The following is a 20,823-nucleotide window of genomic DNA, read 5'->3' on the forward strand; positions in this document are numbered from 1 at the left end:
GCCCAAGGTCACCCAGCAGGCTTCATGTGGAGGAGGCGCAGGGCAGGGAATCAAAGCCGGCTCTCCAGATTAGAGTCCGCCATTCTTGACCCCAATACCAGACTGAACAAAGCTCCAGTCCAGTGGCACCTTTAAGACCAACGAAGTTTTATTCAAGGTATAAGCTTTCGTGTGCAAGGCACACTTCTTCCGATACGTTGAAGTGGAAGTTGCCAGTCCATATATATATAGGTAGGGGGTGAGGAACAAATTAGCATACGGTATAATAAAGGCGTTTAACAGAAGCAAGGACCAAACTGGAATAACAAGCTTCGTTTATATGGTCACCATTTGTTTGGGCTTAATTCTGGGGGGAAACATAGTGAAGGAAATAAATATACCAAAATGTTCCCCCCACCAGTATCCTGGGAGGAACGAGGGCCAGATACGGCAGCCCCTCCACCTCAGTCAAGCAAAAGCAGTGGCCCCTCTCCTTGGTTGCAGAAATGTCACCGTGTAACATCTTGCGCCCCCAACTCTTCCCCATTAGCCACTGCGGCACCTCCTCTCAGGTTCGCTCATGTCAGACAAGACCTTGTGAGGACCACACCCAAGATGAGCTTGCAATGCACCTATTGTGCCTTAGCTGGGAGCCTTCTTCTGTGTGCCCCTAGCCACACCAGAGTGGGGTTCCTCTGAGCACGTACAAGCCACCCCTTCCGCTTCCCGTCCAACAGCGGCACAAGATCCCAAGACGGGAGGAGGCAGCTGTCGCTCCCCTTCAACAGCCAAAGTTCATCCTCCCCCCCCCCCCACCAACGTACCTGTCGTACCATCCGCGGCAGTCCCCATAAGGGTATTTGGCCAGGTAGGCAGCGAAGAAGAAGCAGTTGCGCGTGGACTGGCACCAGGCACACTGGCTGGAGTTGGAGAGGCACTCGGAGCAGGTGGTGCGCCTGGAAGGTGAGGGGAGGAAGGGAGGGGAGGAAGAGAGAAATGCTGTATGGCCAGCTTGCAATGCCGAGGGCTGTCAGCCTTTCCCATACGGAAGGCCCACTGAGCTGCAAACACGGGTCACGTGACAGGAAGAGGAGGAGCCAGTGTGATGACCTCACTGGCATCGACGGCTAGGGACAGCAGACCAAGACGGGCAGGGTCAGACCAGGCTGGGTGTACCAGAGAGAGTACCGTAGGGTGGAACGAGCCAAGGGTTTAGACAGGGGACCTTGCGTCCTTGCATTAGAAAGCAGAAACTGGAATCCAGGGCCCTTGCGCTCTGTGGGCTGCCAAGAACACCATCACTGTGCCCACAAGCCTTCAAACTGTGATTGTAAACTCACCAATTAAAAATGTTTCCACCCCCCAAATCTGCAGGTCCTACAATATGTGTATGGTAGCTCTAGATCACCGCAGACTGTGACTGCAGCCATGAAATTAAAAGACGCCTGCTCCTTGGGAGGAAAGCGATGGCGAACCTAAACAGCATGATAAAAAGTAGAGACATCACCCTGCCAACAAAAGTCCGCATGGTCAAAGCAATGGTACTCCCAGTAGTCATGTATGGCTGCGAGAGCTGGACTATAAGGAAGGCCGAGCGCCGAAGAATAGATGCTTTTGAACTATGGTGCTGGAGGAGACTCTTGAGAGTCCCTTGGACTGCAAGAAGAACAAATCAGTCAATCCTCAAAGAAATCAACCCTGACTGTTCCCTAGAAGGCCAGATAATGAAACTAAGGCTCACATAATTTGGCCACCAAATGAGAAGGGAGTACTCACTGGAAAAGACTCTGATGCTGGGAAAGATTGAAGGTCAAAGGAGACGGGGACGGCAAAGGATGAGATGGTTAGACAGTGTCATCGATGCAACGAGCATGAAGTTGAGCCAACTTCAGAGGACGGCGGAAGACCGGAAGGCCTGGCGAGAGTTCGTCCATGGGGTCGCGAAGAGTCGGACTCGACTGTGCGACTGAACAACAACAAGCTCTAGAGAGGCTGGCTCTCACCTGGACGGCCCAGTGTAGCCTAATCTCATCCGACCTCGGAAGCTAAGCAGGGTCGGCCCTGGTTAATATTTGGATGGGAGACCAAGGAAGTCCGGGGCCCCTACACAGAAGCAAGGGATGGCAGACCACCTCTGCACATCTCTTGCCTTGAAATCCCCACAGGGTCACTGTACGTCAGCTGTGACTGGATGGCAAAAACAGAAGAGAACCTAGGAATGTAAATTAAGCCATGTTGGATCAGTCCAAAGGCCCATCCAGTCCAACACTCTGTGTCACACGGTGGAAAAGTACCAGGTGCCATCAGGAGCCATCAGGAGGTCTACCAGCGGGGCCAGAACTCCAGAAGCCCTCCCACTGTGCCCCCCCAAGCACCAAGAAGACAACGCATCACTGCCCCAGACAGAGTGTTCCATCTATACCATGTGGCTAATAGCCACTGATGGACCTCTGCTCCATATAAGAACATAAGGGAAGCCATGTTGGATCAGTGGCTTATCCAGTCCAGCACTCTGTGTCACGCAGTGTCCAAAACCCCAGGGGCCATCAGGAGGCCCACCAGCTGGACCAGAACTCCAGAAGCCCTCCCACTGCTGCCCCCCCCCAAGCACCAAGAAGACAGAGCATCACTGCCCCAGACGGAGTGTTCCATCTGTTCTTTGTGCCTAATAGCCACTGATGGACCTCTTCGCTTAAGAACATAAGAGAAACCATGTTGGATCAGACCAGTGGCTTATCCAGTCCAACCCTCTGTGTCACACAGTGTCCAAAAACCCAGGGGCCATCAGGAGGTCCACCAGCTGGGCCAGAACTCCAGAAGCTCTCCCACTGTGCCCCCCCAAGCACCAAGAAGACTGAGCATCACTGCCCCAGACTGAGTGTTCCATCTATAAGAACATAAGAGAAGCCATGTTGGATCAGGCCAATGGCCCATCCAGTCCAGCACTCTGTGTCACACAGTGGCCAAAACCCCAGGGGCCACCAGGAGGTCCACCAGCAGGGCCAGAACTCCTGGAGCCCTCCCACTTCACAAGCTTCCTGGGCCACAGTCTGACACTGGAGGGCTCACCAGAGCCTTCCAGCCCACTCAACCTGATTGGTCCCTGTCGCTGCCTGCTGCAGTGAGAATAAAACTCTCCCAGCCACTTATGTTTCCCAACACTACCTAGCTAAATGCCTGGAGATTTTGACAGTGGGGCCTGGGAATGATGGAGTTTTGGGAGGACACGGCGTCACTTCCGGGGGATGCTCTAGGAATCCCCGCAATCTCTATGGTAGAGACCACAGAGACTAGGGGGAATTCCTAGGGCGTCCCTATGGAGAACATGTTTTTTTCTTCCATTCCTCAATCTCTCACAGGTGGGAGATTGGGGCTGGGGAATTCCCAAATGTTTGGTGTTTAAGTGCTGTCAAGACGCTTCCGACTTATGGCAGCCCCGTGAATTGATGACCTCCAAAACGTCCCATCGTTGGCAGCCTTGCTTAGGCCTTGCCGACGGTGGGCCCTGGCTCCCTTGATGGAGTCGATCCATCTCCCGTTGGGTCTTCCTCTTCCTAGCATGACTGAGTTTTCCTCACTAGGTCCAGGCAACTGGGAAACCTAGAGGCACTGCCGGCTACCTGATCCAGAGTGTAGAGCAACCAGGGCCGGTATCCGCCCCATTTTGTGACCTTTACATGACAGAGCAAACTCCGACTCATGCCCCTTTCCCACACAAGCCGCTGGCCAACGCCAACAGCCACCCAATGCACGCCACCGCCTCCTCCTCCTCAGGGTCACTCACTGGTTGCAGAGTTTGGGACCAGGCAACTGGGAAACCTAGAGGCACTGGCAGCTACCTTATCCCAGGGCCGGTATCTGCCCCCTTTTGTGACCTCTACGCGACAGAGCAAACTCCGACGCGTGCCCCTTTCCCACACAAGCTGCTGGCCAATGCCAACAGCGACCCAATGCATGCCACCGCCTCCTCCTCCTCGGGGTCACTCACTGGTTGCAGAGTTTGGGACACTCTTGCGGAGAGCGGATCGCGTTGGCCAGCCGGCCTCGGCGGGCGGAAAACCAGGGGCAGGACGCAGAGGCAGGCGATGGCAAACTACCTCCTGAAACGTCCCTTGCCTTAAAACAAATCTAGCTCGCCACCTTAGTGGTAAAAGGTAAAGGTAAAGGTTTCCCTTGCTCGAAAGCCAGTCGAGTCCGACTCTAGGGTTGCGGTGCTCATCTCCGTTTCCAAGCCGAAGAGCCAGCACTGTCCGAAGACGTTTCCGTGGTCATGTGGCTGGCATGACTAAACACCGAGGCGCACGGAACGCTGTTACCTTCCCACCAAAGTGGTACCTATTTATCTACTTGCAGTTTCTTGCTTTCGAACTGCTAGGTTGGCAGGAGCTGGAACTAGAGATGGGAGCTCACTCCGTCATGCGGCACACTCGGGTCTCGAACTGCTGAACTACTGACCTTCCACAGCCTGCAGTTCAGCGTCTTGACCACTTGAGCCACCGCAGCTCCTACCTTAGTGGCGCATGACGCTAAATGAGCTGGAACTTCTAGCTGCCGGACGATCTTAGGATCTCCTGGCTATTCTACACACGCTGCCATACGATTATTAATTAATTAATTTGTGTGAGAAGAGGGTTTGGTTTGCCCGCGATGGTTTTCGTCTTCTCACCCAACTCTCCAGGACTGTGTCTGCTACCTGTGGCATGCACCTCTCTAGGACAGTCATCTGCAACTCTCTATGATCAGTATCTGCTACTAGCAACTTGCTTTGTTTTGGCGCGTCTGTCTCTCGTGGTTGCTATGAGGCAGGCTCTCATTCAGCAAAGGAAGAAGCGTCTCTCTTTGGGTGGGGATGAAAGGATGGGAGTGACATAGGCAGGACTCAGATTTAAAGACACCTTAGGGTAAGACATTCAGGGCCCAAATTAGAGAGCTGCCCCATACCAGGAACCCCCCCTCTCAGAAATGCACTGTGGTACAGTCCAGCTTGGGCGGCACCACACCAGGGAGCAGGAAGGGGGTCAGCACTTTGGAAGCCGTCTCCTTGTGAAGAACTTCCTGTACCCGGAAAGCTAGCGAGTCCGGGTTTTACCTGAGCCTCCCCTGACATGCTAACTTTCTGTGAGCAGCTAGCTGATTAAGTGGGGAAGCCCTCAGACACACAGTCCCCACCCTGAAGTGGTCCAACCCGGGAGGGACTTTATCATATGCCAGTCCTGGGTTTCTGAATCAGCTCCTACACTGTTAAGACAACATGCAAAGGGTATATCGGAGCTGGCTCCGCAACCTTGCTATCAGGCAAGAACCAGAACCAGTTTCCAACCCGGCAATCTATCCTTTCGAATTCTTATTTACTTCCTTCCTACCCTTGCTTTCTCCCCAGTCGGGAGCCAGAACAGCTTACAGCCTTCTCCTCTCCTCCATTTTATCCTCACAACGTCCCTGCAAGGTAGGTTAGCCTTCAGAGTGGCGCGATTAGCCCAAGGTTACCCAGCGAGCCTCCGTGGCAGAGTGGGGATTCGAACCTGGGTCTCCCGGATGAGCCTAATTTGATGATCTGACCACAACACCACACCGGCTCTCCATTATCTTTTTCATTATGACCTACCTCCAGACCGGGGGTCCCCCAACCTTTGTGAGCCCTTTGGAGTTCTCACACAGCAAGGTGGGCATGGGCGCAAAATGGCTGCCACACAACGGCTGCCGCAGGAGGCGGAGCCGGCCACACACAATGGCTGCCGCAGCTCACCTTCGTTCACGCAGTGAAGATCCCTGCGTTCTAGAGGCAGTTGCTTCTAAGGCAAAGTTTTTAAAAATCTGCACAGCCAATGAGATCTCCAGTGGGCAATTAGAAGGCTTGTGGGGCAAAGGTCCCACCTGGTTCCTCCCACAGCCCATAAGCACCACGTTGGGGGGTCACCTGCTCTGGGCTAATGCAATCTAGGCTAATGCACTCTTGGGGTGTATCAACAAAGGCGCAACATCCAAATCGCGAGATGTCCAAGTCCCACTGTACACTGCATTGGTCAGGGTGCCCCTGGAGTACTGTGTGCAGTTCTGGAGGCCTCACTTCAAAAAGGATGTGGACAGAAGAGCGACGAGGGTGATCGGGGGCCTGGAGACCAAGAAGCCCTGTGAGGAAAGGCTGAGGGACTTGGGGATGTTCGGTCTGGAGAAGAGGAGGTTGAGAGGGAGACATAATTGCTCTCTTGGGAGTATTTGAAGGGCCGTCACCTAGAAGAGGGCAGGGAGCTGTTCCTGTGGGCAGCAGAGAGGACTCGCGAGAATGGGTTTGAATTAAGGGCGGGAAGGTACCGGCTGGGTATTAGGGAAAACCTTTTTACAGTCAGAGTTGTGCAACAGTGGAATCGGCTGTCTGGGGAGGTGGTGAGCTCCCCCTCCCTGGCAGTCTTTAAGCAGTGGGTGGACTGACACTTGTCAGGGATGCTCTAGGCGGATCCTGCATTGAGCAGGGGGTCGGACTAGATGGCCTGCATGGCCCCTTCCAACTCTGCGGTTCTATTCTATACGTATGTCTGACTGTGCAGTAAATCAGGGATTCCAGTTTTTGGGGAAATCCATCCACTCCGAAGATAAGACGTACTGCTGAAAGCGCCAGGAGACCACCGATCGCTGCGATATGCCAGCTCCTCTCTGCTCGCAAGACAAGCCTCGGCCCTGGGAAAACTCACTGGGCCACAACACGCCCCTCACCTTGCTGCAGGCGTGGCAGTCGCGGTAATCCTCGCACAGGATGCAATTGCTCGGCAGCAGAACGAGGCGCACGGTGTCGGCCCCGCAGGACCCGGCGGCGTCCTTCTGCGCCAGGCGTCGGTGGCAGGTGGCGGTGAGCGGGCACCAGCCGCACCCCTGGTCGGCCAGACAAGCCAGGCATGAGCTGTACGTGGCGCACATCTCCGAGTGGAAGGGCTCCAAGAAGAAGTAGGAGATCTCCTACGCAGTCAAAGCAGGAGAGAGAGACAGAGAGAGAGAGGAAGTCTCCAGAATCAGGATGCCTCAGAAGCAAACGGATGCGATGTACCTCGGCACCTTTTGTCTCTACTCCCAAACTGCAGTTCATAAAACAGGGGTCCAATGCTCCCTCTAAGCTGTGGAGTCTTGTGAGCAAACATTCTACTCTGTGAGCCCCTGGCATTGAAGTTGTGAGCGAGCGATCTGGCTGCTGCATGAATTATTTTGCTCTGGACCTTCCTGAGCGAAGACAAAAAATGTGTGAGCCGGAGGCTAAAAAACTGTGAGCTGGCTCACACTGACTCAGCTTAGAGGGAACACTGCAGGGGTCCCCAACTTTTTTCAGCCCGCGGGCACCTTTGGAATCCTGACAGGGCGTGGTGGGCGCAGAGCCGCAAAACGGCTGCCACAAACGGCGGCTGCAGAAGGCGGGGCCAGCCACAAAATGGATGCTGCAGCTTTCCTCCAGGCGCACAGTGAAGATCCCACCCTCGTGCCCACAGGCACCAAGTCGGGGACCCTTTTCATAAAATTTCTACAAAGCTTGGCAGGCAAAGCCACCCCCCCCCGCGCCGTGTTGCCCATTCCCTTTCTCTTCAGAAGCTTTATTACGCATTTAGTACAGGCGCCAAGCCATTTAAAAGACGACAGAGCCAGGTAACACAAATATGCACAAATATGCACATCGGAAAGCAAACGAAGAAATGATCACAGACTGAAATAGAATAAAGATAACGCTATTCATGATCATTCACAACCAACCCAGAGATCCTCACAGAGGCTAGGAGATACCGAACAACTTGATGTCTACCCTTTCCCACAAAGGCAGCTGAACGCGACCGCCCCCAAATCCTAGTGTCTTTTTGCCTAGTGCTGATCAGCCTCTATAGTCTATAGAACTTTAGCCAAATTTTGGTTCAAGGGGAAGGGGGGCAAAAAGCCACTGAGAATTAAAAAAACAAAAAAACCTTCTCTCTTTCTAAGAAGTAAAGTTAAAGGTAAAGGTTCCCTTGCTCGAAAGCCAGTCGAATCCGACTCTAGGTTTGCGGTGCTCATCTCCGTTCCAAAGCCGAAGAGCCAGCGCTGTCCGAAGACGTTTCCGTGGTCATGTGGCCGGCATGACTAAACACAAAGGCACACGGAACACTGTGACCTTCCCACCGAAGTGGTCCCTATTTATCTACTTGCAATTTCTTGCTTTCGAACTGCTAGGTTGGCAGGAGCTGGAACTAGAGACGGGAGCTCAGTCCGTCATGCGTCACACTCGGGTCTCGAACTGCTGAACTACTGACCTTCCACAGCCTGCAGTTCAGCGCCTTAACCACTTGAGCTACCGCAGCTCCTTCTAAGAAGTACCTACCAATCATTCAGTAAAATACGCACTCAGGAGATTAAGAGAATTGCTGGGTCGCAGTTGCGTTAATTCTGGCCAGGGCTTCCTTTAGAGCTCTCGGTGTGCTAAAACAGATGGGCTGAAACAGATGGGCATAATCTGGAGATTCCATTAACCAATGCGATATCACAGTATACAAATTCACAGAAAGCAAGCAAACACTATAAATAACGCAGACTACAATTGCTCAGACGCAGGGCTATTTTTGGGCAGGAACGCACAGGAACGGAGTTCCGGCTGGCTCCCAAGTTGGCCACACCCAGCAGGAACTCATTAGCATAATAGGCCACACCCAACAGCAGGAACGCATTAGGATTGGCTACATTAGGGGTGTGTGGCCTAACGTGCAAAGGAGTTCCTGCTACAAAAAAAGGCCCTGGGTTTGGACAACAAACAAGGTAAACAGAATAAGATGCAAAAGGTGGGTGTGGCTGGATGAGCACACTTCTGGTAACATGGGGGTGTGTGGCCTAATGTGCCAATGAGTTGTGCTGTCGGGGGTGTGGCCTAATATGCTAATGAGTTTCTGCTGTTGGGTGTGGCCTATTATGCTAATGAGTTCCTGCTGGGCTTTATCCTCCAAAAGAGCCCTGCTCAAACGTCATGCAATTGTAGTAGTATGAACTTCTTGAAGAAGAGCTATCGAAACGAAGATCTAAATCCAGAGTCTTTGTCCTGTCTATGTACCATTTATGGACTTGCACTACTCTTATCTATGTACCATTTATGGACCTGCACTACTCATGGACCTGTACATTGTATGATGTAAATTTATTTTACTGATATTCTTATATAAACTACCTCCGTTTTGCATGACTTTTGAGCAATTGTAGTCTGCGTTATTTATAGCGTGTTTGCTTGCTTTCCATAATCTGGAGATTCCCCTTTCCTGACACTGCTCTCTAAATAAAAAGCCATTGCTCTCGGAGAGGGCAGAAGAACCAGCTCTCTCCCTCTGGGCTGTGCCAGGCTCCCTCTCTGGACAGAGCAAAATTCAAACCCGGCAGCATCTTAAAAGACCAGACGGCTTTAACTAAATGCAGTCCTAAATAAAACCGTCTTCAGCTGCCTCCTAAAGATCGAAAGGGAGGAGGCCTGGCGCACCTCCCTAGGGAGGCTGTTCCATAACCGTGGGGCCTTTCGTACATGTCAAGGATCCAACCCTCGCCCAAGTAGCCTTCCTGTAGTCTAAGGAGCTTTGGTCTCAGTCTCTCTTCCTTTGATGAAAAGAGCTGCTTAATTTGGAGGAAAGCACCTTAGATTGGAGGAAAGCTTCAAACTTGACCCAAAAGACACAAATAAATAAATAACTTTTGTTCGGCGGAGCAGAAGGAGAGGGGTAGGATCCACCCCAGTAGTTCCTTGGCCACGGCGCGACCCTTGAGATGTTGAAATCTCCCTAAAAAGCCTTTGAACAGATGAGGGACTCTCTGAGAATCCCTCCCCCCCGAATCCCAAACAGGGCCACTGCTTCTTTTTTCCTCTGTATGTTTCCGATCTTCGCCATGTCACAGCCTCCTGCAGGGGCAAGAACCCCTGCTCAATCTGCATGAGGGGAGGGGCTGTGGCTCAATGGAAGAGTCTCTGCTCTGCAGACAGAAGGTCCCTGGTTCGATCTTTGGCATCTCCAGTTAAAAAGGGTCAAGCAGTACATGATGGGAAAGACCTCCGCCTGAGACTTCACAAATAGAGCAGTGCCCCCTCCTTACTAACCCACAGTTGTACCAGTTATAGCAACCAGTGCCTGACAGGAGGCGGCCGAGAAATTGGGCTCCACCGTGGGAGTCGTTCAAGATCGGCCGAGTCCCAGCGGCCAACATGGGAACGCAAAGATACTCACGCTGCCTCCTGGCACTCCTGTACGGTCCCAGGTGAGAGTCAGCTCGCTCGTCTGCCCATTGCCGGAACTATTAAGGTGGCCTTCGACCAGCACGGCATATTTATTGCCCCTCTCGGGGCTGGGGAAGAGGCGCTCAGCCCCGGGGCGCTGGAGCAACCGCTTGTTGTTGTCTTGTTGTACGGCCCAGCGGCCCACCTCCTCCTGGAGCGGAAGAGAAGACGGGAGAGGCAGGCTTTTTGGTGGCATTACGCAAAGTAGGCAAACGGACGGTTTGGCGAATGGCTTTTTGTCTGGTTGCCTATGGCGAAGCGAGAATCTCTTGCAGGTGACCAGGCAGGCAAACTTTATAAAAATGTCATGGATTGGTTTCCCCTTGCTTAGAACACATGTAAGCAAACGGTTTGCTGAATGGCTTTTTGTCTGGTCGCCTATGGCGAAGCGAGAATCTCTTGCAGGTGACCAGGCAGGCAAACTTTATAAAAATGTCATGGATTGGTTTCCCCTTGCTTAGAACACATGTAAGCAAACGGTTTGCTGAATGGCTTTTTGTCTGGTCGCCTATGGCGAAGCGAGAATCTCTGGCAGGCAACCAGGCAGCCAAACTTTATAAAAATGTAATGGGTTTGTTTCCCCTTGCTTAGAACACAAGTCCCTGTCTGTGGGGCAGGCATTCTCGTCAACGTTTTAAGGGACTACTGACTTTTTAAAAATGTATTTATTATTTAAAATATTTATTAGCCCCCTTTCCTTCCTCATGGAGCTCAAGGTGGCTTACGAAATGAACGAAATACACGAAACAGGGTACATAAAAATGTATAAAGCCAAAATTTAAAATTGCATTTGAGGACGGCTTTAACTAAATGCAGTCCTAAATAAAACCGTCTTCAGCTGCCTCCTAAAGATCGAAAGGGAGGAGGCCTGGCACACCTCCCTGGGGAGGCTGTTCCATAACCGTGGGGCCTTTCGTACATGTCAAGGATCCAACTCCCTCAAGTAGCCTTCCTGTAGCCTAAGGAGCTTTGGTCCGACTTCAGTCTCTCTTCCTTTGATGAAAAGAGCTGCTTAATTCGGAGGAAAGCACCTTAGATTGGAGGAAAGCTTCAAACTTGACCCAAAAGACACAAATAAATAAATAACTTTTGCTCGGCGGAGCAGAAGGAGAGGGGTAGGATCCACCCCACTAGTTCCTTGGCTACGGCGCAACCCTTGAGATGTTGAAATCTCCCTAAAAAGCCTTTGAACAGATGAGGGACCCTCTGAGAATCCCCCCCCCAATCCCAAACAGGGCCACTGCTCCCTTTTCCCTCTGTATGTTTCCAATCTTCACTATGTCACAGCCTCCCGCAGGGGCAAAAACCCCTGCTCAATCTGCAGGAGGGGAGGGTCTGTGGCTCAATGGAAGAGTCTCTGCTCTGCAGACAAAAGGTCCCTGGTTTGATCCCCGGCATTTCCAGTTAAAAGGACCAGGCAGGAGGTGATGGGAAAGACCTCCGCCTGAGACCCTGGAGAGCCATGAAGGGGGGCTGTAGCTCAGTGGCAGAGCCTCTGCTTGGCATGCAGAAGGTCCCAGGTTCGATCCCCGGCATCTCCAGTTAAAAAGGGTCAAGCAGTACGTGATGGGAAAGACCTCCACCAGAGACCCTGGAGAGCCATGAAGGGGGGCTGTAGCTCAGTGGCAGAGCCTCTGCTTGGCATGCAGAAGGTCCCAGGTTCGATCCCCGGCATCTCCAGTTAAAAAGGGTCAAGCAGTACGTGATGGGAAAGACCTCCACCAGAGACCCTGGAGAGCCATGAAGGGGGGCTGTAGCTCAGTGGCAGAGCCTCTGCTTGGCATGCAGAAGGTCCCAGGTTCGATCCCCGGCATCTCCAGTAAAAAAGGACCAGGCAGGAGGTGATGGGAAACCTTTTGGAGACAACAGTGACCAGAACTGTACACGATATTCCACAGTCCTCCCTTCAGCTAGAGCAGGTGGTGGCTCAATGGCTGAATCCCGCCCAGGGTTTTTCTCCACACATCTTATCTTTGTTGCTGTTGCACCCATATTGGTTTGGGGGTATTTTCTCCTTTTTCGCACCGTCCTTTTTGTAGCAGGAACTCCTTTGCATATTAGGCCACACACCCCTAATGTAGCCAATCCTCCACCAAGAGCTTACAGAGCTCTTCTTACAGGAGCTACTGTAAGCTCTTGGAGGATTGGCTACATGAGGGGTGTGTCGCATAATATGCAAAGGAGTCCCTGCTTCAAAAAGAGCCTGATCGCACGTAGTTTGCTCCCTCTAGTGGTCGCGTCGATATTTCATCAAGTATCTCCGGCTTATTTACAAACACGTTTAAAGCAAAGATACGGTGATGAAACATCGAAGCGACCGCTAGAAGGAGCAGTTAGGAAAGGACAAAACAACAACACAGTACAGGCACACGAATGAAGAAATAACACATCCCCCAAAAGCCCCAGCTCAGCCATTCAAATCCTATTTGACACATGTCCTGGAACACACAGACTAAGAAATTTGCAGGTCTAATCGCCGCCAAGCGGCAGTGCACTCACTTGGGCACATGTCCTGGCACGCCAAAGTGGTGTAACGGTTAGAGGCCAGACTAGGATCTGGGAGATAGGGTTGCCGGGTCTGTTAGACCCGTGGACGGGGGGATGACGGGAGGATTCCGGGAACAGGAAGTGACATACTCAGAAATAAACACCATGTGCCTATATCACCCGGAAGCGACGCAGGCACATCGATAATGTCGGGAGCAACACACTGGGTTCTGGGCAAAACTCTATGGTAAAATTGGCTTCAAACTATAGGTAAAGGTAAAGGTTTCCCTTGCTCGAAAGCCAGTTGAGTCCGACTCTAGGGTTGCGGTGCTCATCTCCGTTTCAAAGCTGAAGAGCCAGCGCTGTCCGAAGACGTTTCCGTGGTCATGTGGCCGGCATGACTAAACACCAAGGCGCACGGAACACTGTTACCTTCCCACCGAAGTGGTCCCTATTTATCTACTTGCAATTTCTTGCTTTCGAACTGCTAGGTTGGCAGGAGCTGGAACTAGAGACGGGAGCTCACTCCGTCATGCGGCACACTCGGGTCTCGAACTGCTGAACTACCAACCTTCCACAGCCTGCAGTTCAGCGTCCTGACCACTTGATCCACCGCAGCTCCTTTTTGGGCAAAACTCTATGGTAAAATTGGCTTCAAACTATAGAGTTTTGCCCAAAAACCAGACTGTCCCCCTCCCCCTGATTCACTGACATGCCTACATCTCTTCCAGGTGACGTAAGCATGTTGGGTTTACTTCCTGCTTCCTCCCTATTTCCTTCCTATTTCCGGCGGGGGTGGGGGGTGGCGTCCCTTCCCACCCCCCACTTCCTGATAGCACTGATAACACTCTTTTCTGTGCACAAATTCGGGTTCCTTTCTATTTATTCATTGGGAGCCAGCACGGTGCAGTGGTCAGAGTGCCAGACTAGGATCTGGGGACTCCGGTTCGAATTCCCCACTGTGCCGCAGAAGCTTGCCGGGTGACCATGGGCTACTCACAGACTCTCAGCCTAACCCACCTCAGAGGGTTGTTGTGAGGAAAAAATGGAGGACAGGAGAACGATCTAAACTGCTTTGGGTCCTCACGGGGGAGAAAAGTTGGGTATGAATGAATTATATATTTTTTTTACAAAAAGTTACGCTGCAAGACAGCCAATCCACTCATTCTAACTAATCGAAGCGACCGCTAGAAGGAGCAGTTATGCAGAAAAAGGGCAAAACAACAACACAGTACAGGCACACAAATGAAGAAGTAACACATCCCCAAAAAACCCAGCTCAGCCATTCAAATCCTGTTTGACACATGTCCTGGAACACACAGAGACTAAGAAATTTGCAGGTCTAATCGCCGCCAAGCTGCAGTGCACTCACTTGGGCACATGTCCTGGCACGCCAAAGTGGTGTAATGGTTAGAGGCCAGACTAGGGTTGCCGGGTCTGTTAGACCCGTGGACGGGGGGATGGCAGGAGGATTCCAGGAACAGGAAGTGTCATACTCAGAAATAAACACCATGTGCCTACATCACCCGGAAGTGACGCAGGCACATCGGTACTGTCGGGAGCAACACACTGGTTTTTGGGAAAAACTCTATGGTAAAATTGGCTTCAAACTATAGAGTTTTGCCCAAAAACCAGACTGTCCCCCTCCCCCTGATTCACTCTTCCAGGTGACATAAGCATGTTGTGTTTACTTCCTGCTTCCTCCCTCCTAAGTTGCGTTTATTTCCGGCAGGGGGTGGGGGTGGCCAGCATGGTGCAGTGGTCAGAGTGCCAGACTAGGATCTGGGGGCTCCAGTTCGAATTCCCCACTGTGCCGCAGAAGCTTGCCGGGTGACCATGGGCTACTCACAGACTCTCAGCCTAACCCACCTCAGAGGGTTGTTGTGAGGAAAAAAAGGAGGACAGGAGAACGATCTAAACTGCTTTGGGTCCTCACGGGGGAGAAAAGTTGGGTATGAATGAATTAATTTTTTTTTTACAAAAAGTTACGCTGCAAGACAGCCAATCCACTCATTCTAACTAATGCCGGACTTCATGGGGTGCAAACCTGAGAAGCTGAGTGCTTCGGTAAACTTTGTTTTTTGCTGCTCTGGTTGGCCAAGAGCACATACACACAAAAAGAGGAACTTTTAAGCCCCTGACAGAGCTACACATGACTGGAAGGCCGTGTTCCGCTTGGCAGGTAACAAACCATGCAGCAAAAGGGAATGGGGCGGGGCCTGCCGTTCCAATGACTAACAAAGCTCTACATTCCAAGTAGCTCACAGACTACTCTGCCTTTATCCTCACCGGGGCTGCGTGCCCTTGGGGGGGGGGGGACAGATCAGCACAGATTCTTGGCAGAGGAATACCATCCCCTCCTTAATTTGTGCAAATAGGTTCTCTTTAACAGCCCAATAAATCGTTCTGATTTTAACAGGGAACGGAGATAAGTGATGCGGAAGCCCTCCCCCACCCCACAGTCTGGCTTCCAGGGTCGCCAGGCCCAATGATCACACCAGCAGGAAAGGTATCAGCAGGCAGCACGGTGCCCATGGGCGTCAAGTTGGGGACCCCTGGCATACACCAGTGCTCCCTCTAAGCTGAGTTAGTGTGAGCTAGCTCACAGTTTTTTAGCCTCTGGCTCACCCATTTTTGTCTTCGCTCAGGAAGGAGGGCTCCAGAGCAGTGTTCCCTCTAAGATAAGTTAGTGTGAGCTAGCTCACAGTTTTTTTAGCCTCTGGCTCACCCATTTTTGTCTTCGCTCAGGAAGGAGGGCTCCGAGTCCAGAGCAGACTGATTTATGCGGCAGCCAAACCGCTCACTCACAACTTTAATGCCGGTCGCTCACAGAGCAGAATTTTTGCTCAGGAGACATCCACAGCTTAGAGGGAAGCCTTGGCATACACACAAACCTGATTCTCGGGCATTTTACCCGTCGGTCGGACGCAGGCTTCCTGTGGCGCTGTCCAGACCGTGCATCTGGAACGTCCCAGGCTTCTGCGAAGGAGTCCCCTCAGAGGGCCTTGGGAGGAAAGGCTTCCCCACCAGGCTGGCTACCCCCAATCGCAGGCACACGCGAACTGCCGAATCAATCCGCGCCAAGACTGTGGCCATTCTACCCCTTACCTTATCGGGCTGGGAGTCGTTGCGCGGCTGCTGGTAGGTGATGAGGTGAAGGCCGGGCAGGAAGCTCTCGCGCTGGCACTGGGCCAAGGATGTGACGAAGTAGGGGTGAGGCCCCCACCACCCGAAAGTGCCCGAGATCTTCTCCACCTGGCACCTGCCCCGCTCTGGAGAAGGAAGAAGAGGAAACAGGGGAGGGCTCACTTCAGATACACTGGGCCCATTCGGGCGAGAGGGTATCTCACATCCCCCGGGATGCTCTAAGAGTAAAAACCACTTTCCAGGGTCTCCCTGGAGGTGACCCCCCTTTTCTCCTCAGAAAACAGTGGGTCAGCGGCAGGAGGCCTACGGGCTGAATCCACGTGAGACCCCCGCCCAGACATGGGCTGGCTGCTATCGAAGGCTTGTTGTGGGAAACGTCCCGGCCAGAGGCCAGGACTTTGCCTCGTGCCGGGGTCCCCAATGTTTTTGAGCCTGTGCGCACCTTTGGAATTTCGAGAGGGGGTGGTAAGCGCCATCCCAAAAATGGCTGCCATGGGAGGCGGAGCCAAGCCCAAAATGGCTGCCACGGGAGGCGGAGCCAAGCCCAAAATGGCTGCCATGGAAGGCGGAGCCAAACCCAAAATGGCTGCCACAGGAGACAGATTCAGATGCAGAACTTCCCTCCTCTCTTTGCAAAAGTATCAGAGAAGGGGGGGGGAGAAGCTGGAGGAGGACAAAATGGGGAATGAAAAGAAGGAAAGCCTGAAGGGGAAAGGGAAACCCACACATTGCCTAAGGAAAGTACACGTGCTTACCAGTGCCCCTGAAGGCTCTTTCATTTGCATACGGGCAGCCAATAACAAGCCTGGCCTTACAATGGCCCCTCCCACTTTCTGAAAGGCTTGGTGGGCATAGGGTTCCCAGATCTGACTCAAGAAATATCTGGGGACTTTGGGGGGGTGGAGCCAGGAGCAAGGATATGACATCACTTTTGTGATGTCACATCCTGTGATTTCACTTCCAGAAGGTTCCTGTGATTCCATGGTAGGAGCTTGTGCTTCTAACACGGGTTGCTCTCAACTCATTTTCCACCTAAGCCACACGCATTGGTACCACGTAAGGTTACCAGGTGAGGCTGACAAGCCAGCGGGGGACTTTCCAGGACCCTCCAGAACAGGGGAGGGAAGAAGCACAACTGAACTCCAAAGAGAGTTCTGGCTGTCACGTTTAAATGGTCCATGTTCCTTTTAAATGCCTTCCCTCCATTGGAAATAACAAAAGATGGGGGCACCTTCTTTTGAGGCTCACAGATTTGGACCCCCTGGTCCAATCTTTTTGAAACTTGGGTGGTTTTTTTAGGAGAGGCACCAAAAGCTATGCTGAAAAATCGGTGCCTCTACCTGGAAAAAAAACCACCACCCCAAGCCTGGGACCCTGGGCTGAAGACCACCCCCCTCCCGATCCCAGGAGTGGATTTCAGGATGGCCACCCTGGCTGAAAGCTGCCTCTCCGCTCGCCACAGGCTTAGAGGGTCCAGCATGAAGAAAGAAGTGGCAGAGCGAGGCGGTGACACCACTGCAAACACCGTGCGGGCTTGTGGCGCTGGGGAAGAACCGTCTGGTTTGGCTCACTTACCCGAGAGAGGCATGCAGGTCTCGTTCTGCACACACCAGCCGAAGGGGCCTGGGGCCCGGGGCAGAGAAGCGTTGGTGCTGCCGAAGGCCAGGCAGGACTGGCAGTCGACCAAGAGGCGGGCCAACCCAAGGCAGCCGGTGTTGGGGCACTGGGGAAGGAGAAGACGCCCATCGAGAGTACAGAAATATTGGAAGAGTATACAGAATGGTAAAGGTGAAACTTGATTTAGTGCCTGAAATATACTTATTAAATATGATTCCAGAAGACCTTAGTTATAATGAAAAATATTTGATACTATATATAAATACAACTGCAAGAATATTATGGGCAAAATATTGGAAGCAGGATAATATACCTAAAAAAGACAAAGTAATAGATTGTTGAGAGTAGCTGAAATGGATAAACTAAGCTTAATGTTACAGGGGGGAAATGAAGAAGTTTTTACAAAAAGATGGTCGGGAACGTATAATTGGTTAGAAAATAATTAAAGGCTCTAAAATGTATGTATCTATATGAACAAATGGTTGTACATATGTGAAAACCAATAAATATAATTTAAAAAAAGAAGAAGAAGAACCAGAACACAAAACTCCTTGCTCTGCCTCAGGGGAACCCTACCCGAGAATCTTCCGATTCTCAGCTTGCACATCCTCTGAATACTCAGAGCCAGGAAATAAAGAAATCACTGGGAGGGAATCGCTAGAAGGTAAGAACCGAGGAGGAAAGAAGGAAACTCCTCCCCAAAGACACTGGTGTGCAGTGGTTACAGCTTCAAAGTCTCAGGAGTCCTGCATTCGAATCCCCACTCAAACTCACGTAGCGGTTCTGGACCCATCACTATCTCACAGCTTAAACTATCTCAACAGACCTTTTGTGAGGATAACATTGGAAACGGAGGGAAGAGAATTAAACGTTGGTCACCCTGAGATCTCGGAGGAAGGCAACGGGGGCACTGATCGGCAAGATCTGCAAGAGTTAAAGAGCCCAGCCAACGTTTTCAAGACCCTTCTGCATAAAGGTGAATTCTGCAATCTGCATGTTATGCATATTTGCATATAAACAAGCTCTGCTTATGCTGTTCGTTGCGAACCGAACCATATCCATCTTTGTCTCTCTAGAACTGCCTATCAATGGCTACTAGGCATGGTGGCTGAGGGGAACCTCCACATTCAGAGGCACTGATCTTCTGAATCCCAGAGCCAGGAGGCAGCATCAGGGAAGGCCTCAGCCTCTGTGCCCTGTGGTTGGCCCTCCAGAGGAACTGGTTGGCCACTGTGTGAGACAGGATGCTGGACTAGATGGACCCCTGGTCTGATCCAGCAAGGCTCTTACATTCTTATCAGAGGAAGGCCTCAGCCTCCATGCCCTGTGGTTGGCCCTCCAGAGGAACTGGTTGGCTACTGTGTGAGACAGGATGCTGGACTAGAGGGACCACTGGTCTGATCCAGCAGGGCTCTTCTGACGTATTTATGAATGCCTCAGCCTCTGTGCCCTGTGGTTGGCCCTCCAGGGGAACTGACTGGCCATGGTGTGAGACAAGATGCTGGATGGACCCTCACCGGTCTGATCCACCAGGGCTGTCCTAATATTCCTACCCTTCAAGGAGGTTCAAACAAGCCATTTCTCAAGTTAGGGGACTTGGTCGAGTCCCAGTTTGAGTAGCCCTTTGGTTTGAGAAGCCCTTGACCCTCCTAGGACAAGAGGAGCCAACCGCCTGCCACTCATCCGTGGAAAGACACACCCATCCCACCCACCCTGCCCCCCATGGGATCACTCACGATGCTGTGGGGCTGGGTGCTCTGACAGACGTTCATGCACCAGGCACATTCGGGATCCTTGGCACACGTGCTTTTCTCCCGGTACATGGAGCAGTAATCCAGATGGTACTGGAGACGGGAGAAGAGAAAGAAAGGGGGGGAGGGAAGGCTTGGTGATGTGCAGGGCTCTTTTTGTAGAAAAAGCCCAGCAGGAACTCGTTAGCATAATAGGCCACACCCAACAGCAGAAACTCATTAGTATATTAGGCCACACCCCTGACTGCACAGCTCATTAGCACATTAGGCCGCACCCCCACGTTACCAGAAGTGTGGTTATCCAGCCACACCCACCTTTTGCTTTTTATTCTGTTTACCTTATTTGTTGTCAAAACCCAGGGCCATTTTTGTAGCAGGAACTCCTTTGCATGTTAGGCCACACACCCCTAATGGAGCCAATCCTAATGAGTTTCTGCTTTTGGGTGTGGCCTATTATGCTAATGAGTTCCTGCTGGGTGTGGCTAACTTGGGAGCCAGCCGGAACTCCATTCCTGTGCGTTCCTGCCCAAAAATAGCCCTGGTGATGTGGGATCTGGAAAGCCGCCCTGTTGCTTGCCTTGCACAAAGCACACGGGACAGATGCGCCAGATGTGCTCCAAGTTCCGCTCGTCGTTTCCCATGAGATAAGATGACCCCCAGATCTAGAGATCAGCTAGCACGGCCCATGCTTTGCCAGGCAGGCCACAATGCATGGCAGGGCCTTTTCAGTGGTGGCATCAAGGTGGCACATGACCACTCCCCAGGACACTCATCCGGACCCCTCTCTGGCGCCCCCTAGCGCTAGTCAGCATCCTTTTAAAGGCCGCCAAACCTTTCTTATGTCTTCCTGCAAGTCTGTGTTTATGCTCACGCGATCTGTCATGATTAGTGACACAAATACGGCCTGTAAGAATGGTGGGGGAAAGATAAATATGTAAATCCCACCCACCTCTCCCGTCAGGATTCTCCATTTCTTTGTCAAGCCTTTGAAATGAATCTTAGTTTATTAAGAACTATCCCGGTTTAGTAAGTAGTCAAATCTAGAGCGTTTTAAACATTTCACTCGCCATCCAAATTTTACATGATGTAATCACATAAATGCTCACTAAGCCACATATCCCTATTGTGGAACAGCACTGGTTACTTTTTCAAGGAATTCTGTTCCAATGTACGTATGTGTGTGAAGAAGCGTGAACACGCTGAGTCTCTGTTCTCGCATGTACACAGGGTTGAGTTTGGTTTGTCTTGGGGGTGCCGCCGGACTCTAGCTTCATTCGCACATCCCTTTGTTAACTCTTGCATTTATGTGCTAATTTGCTGTCATCCACTGATCTTACTGGCCACCTGATCCAATTTCAGCTCTGCATATGCATCTCAGCTCTGTGGCCCCTCCCTAATGGCTGCCCCCCCCCTTTCCTGTAAGTAGCCCTATTTTATTCCAATTTGTCTGAAGAAGTGTGCTTTGCACACGAAAGCTTCCACTTTGAATAAAACTCTGTTGGTCTTAAAGGTGCCACTGGACTCAAACTTTGTTCGGCTGCTTCAGACCAACACGGCCAGCCACCTGAGACAGTTTGGTGTAGTGGTTAA

The 20,823-nt window shown here is 51.8% G+C and overlaps 1 protein-coding gene across 1 annotated transcript in view; it reads right to left on the reverse strand.

Annotated features, from left to right (window-relative positions):
* MEGF8 (multiple EGF-like-domains 8) overlaps positions 1–19,354 on the reverse strand; it is a gene marked incomplete at its 5' end in the record, with an annotated part of 69,628 nt that extends 50,274 nt beyond the window's left edge. Inside the window, 8 exon segments of the mRNA XM_015419040.1 lie at positions 804–935; positions 3,968–4,056; positions 6,691–6,930; positions 10,182–10,382; positions 15,827–15,990; positions 17,441–17,588; positions 19,219–19,327; positions 19,329–19,354. Of these exon segments, the coding sequence (XP_015274526.1) occupies positions 804–935; positions 3,968–4,056; positions 6,691–6,930; positions 10,182–10,382; positions 15,827–15,990; positions 17,441–17,588; positions 19,219–19,327; positions 19,329–19,354 (1,109 nt within the window).
* Positions 19,355–20,823: the final 1,469 nt, after the last annotated feature.

Source organism: Gekko japonicus, unplaced genomic scaffold (assembly GCF_001447785.1).
Source record: "Gekko japonicus isolate JY-2015 unplaced genomic scaffold, Gekko_japonicus_V1.1 scaffold4782, whole genome shotgun sequence".
In the NCBI taxonomy this organism is placed as follows: domain Eukaryota; kingdom Metazoa; phylum Chordata; class Lepidosauria; order Squamata; family Gekkonidae; genus Gekko; species Gekko japonicus.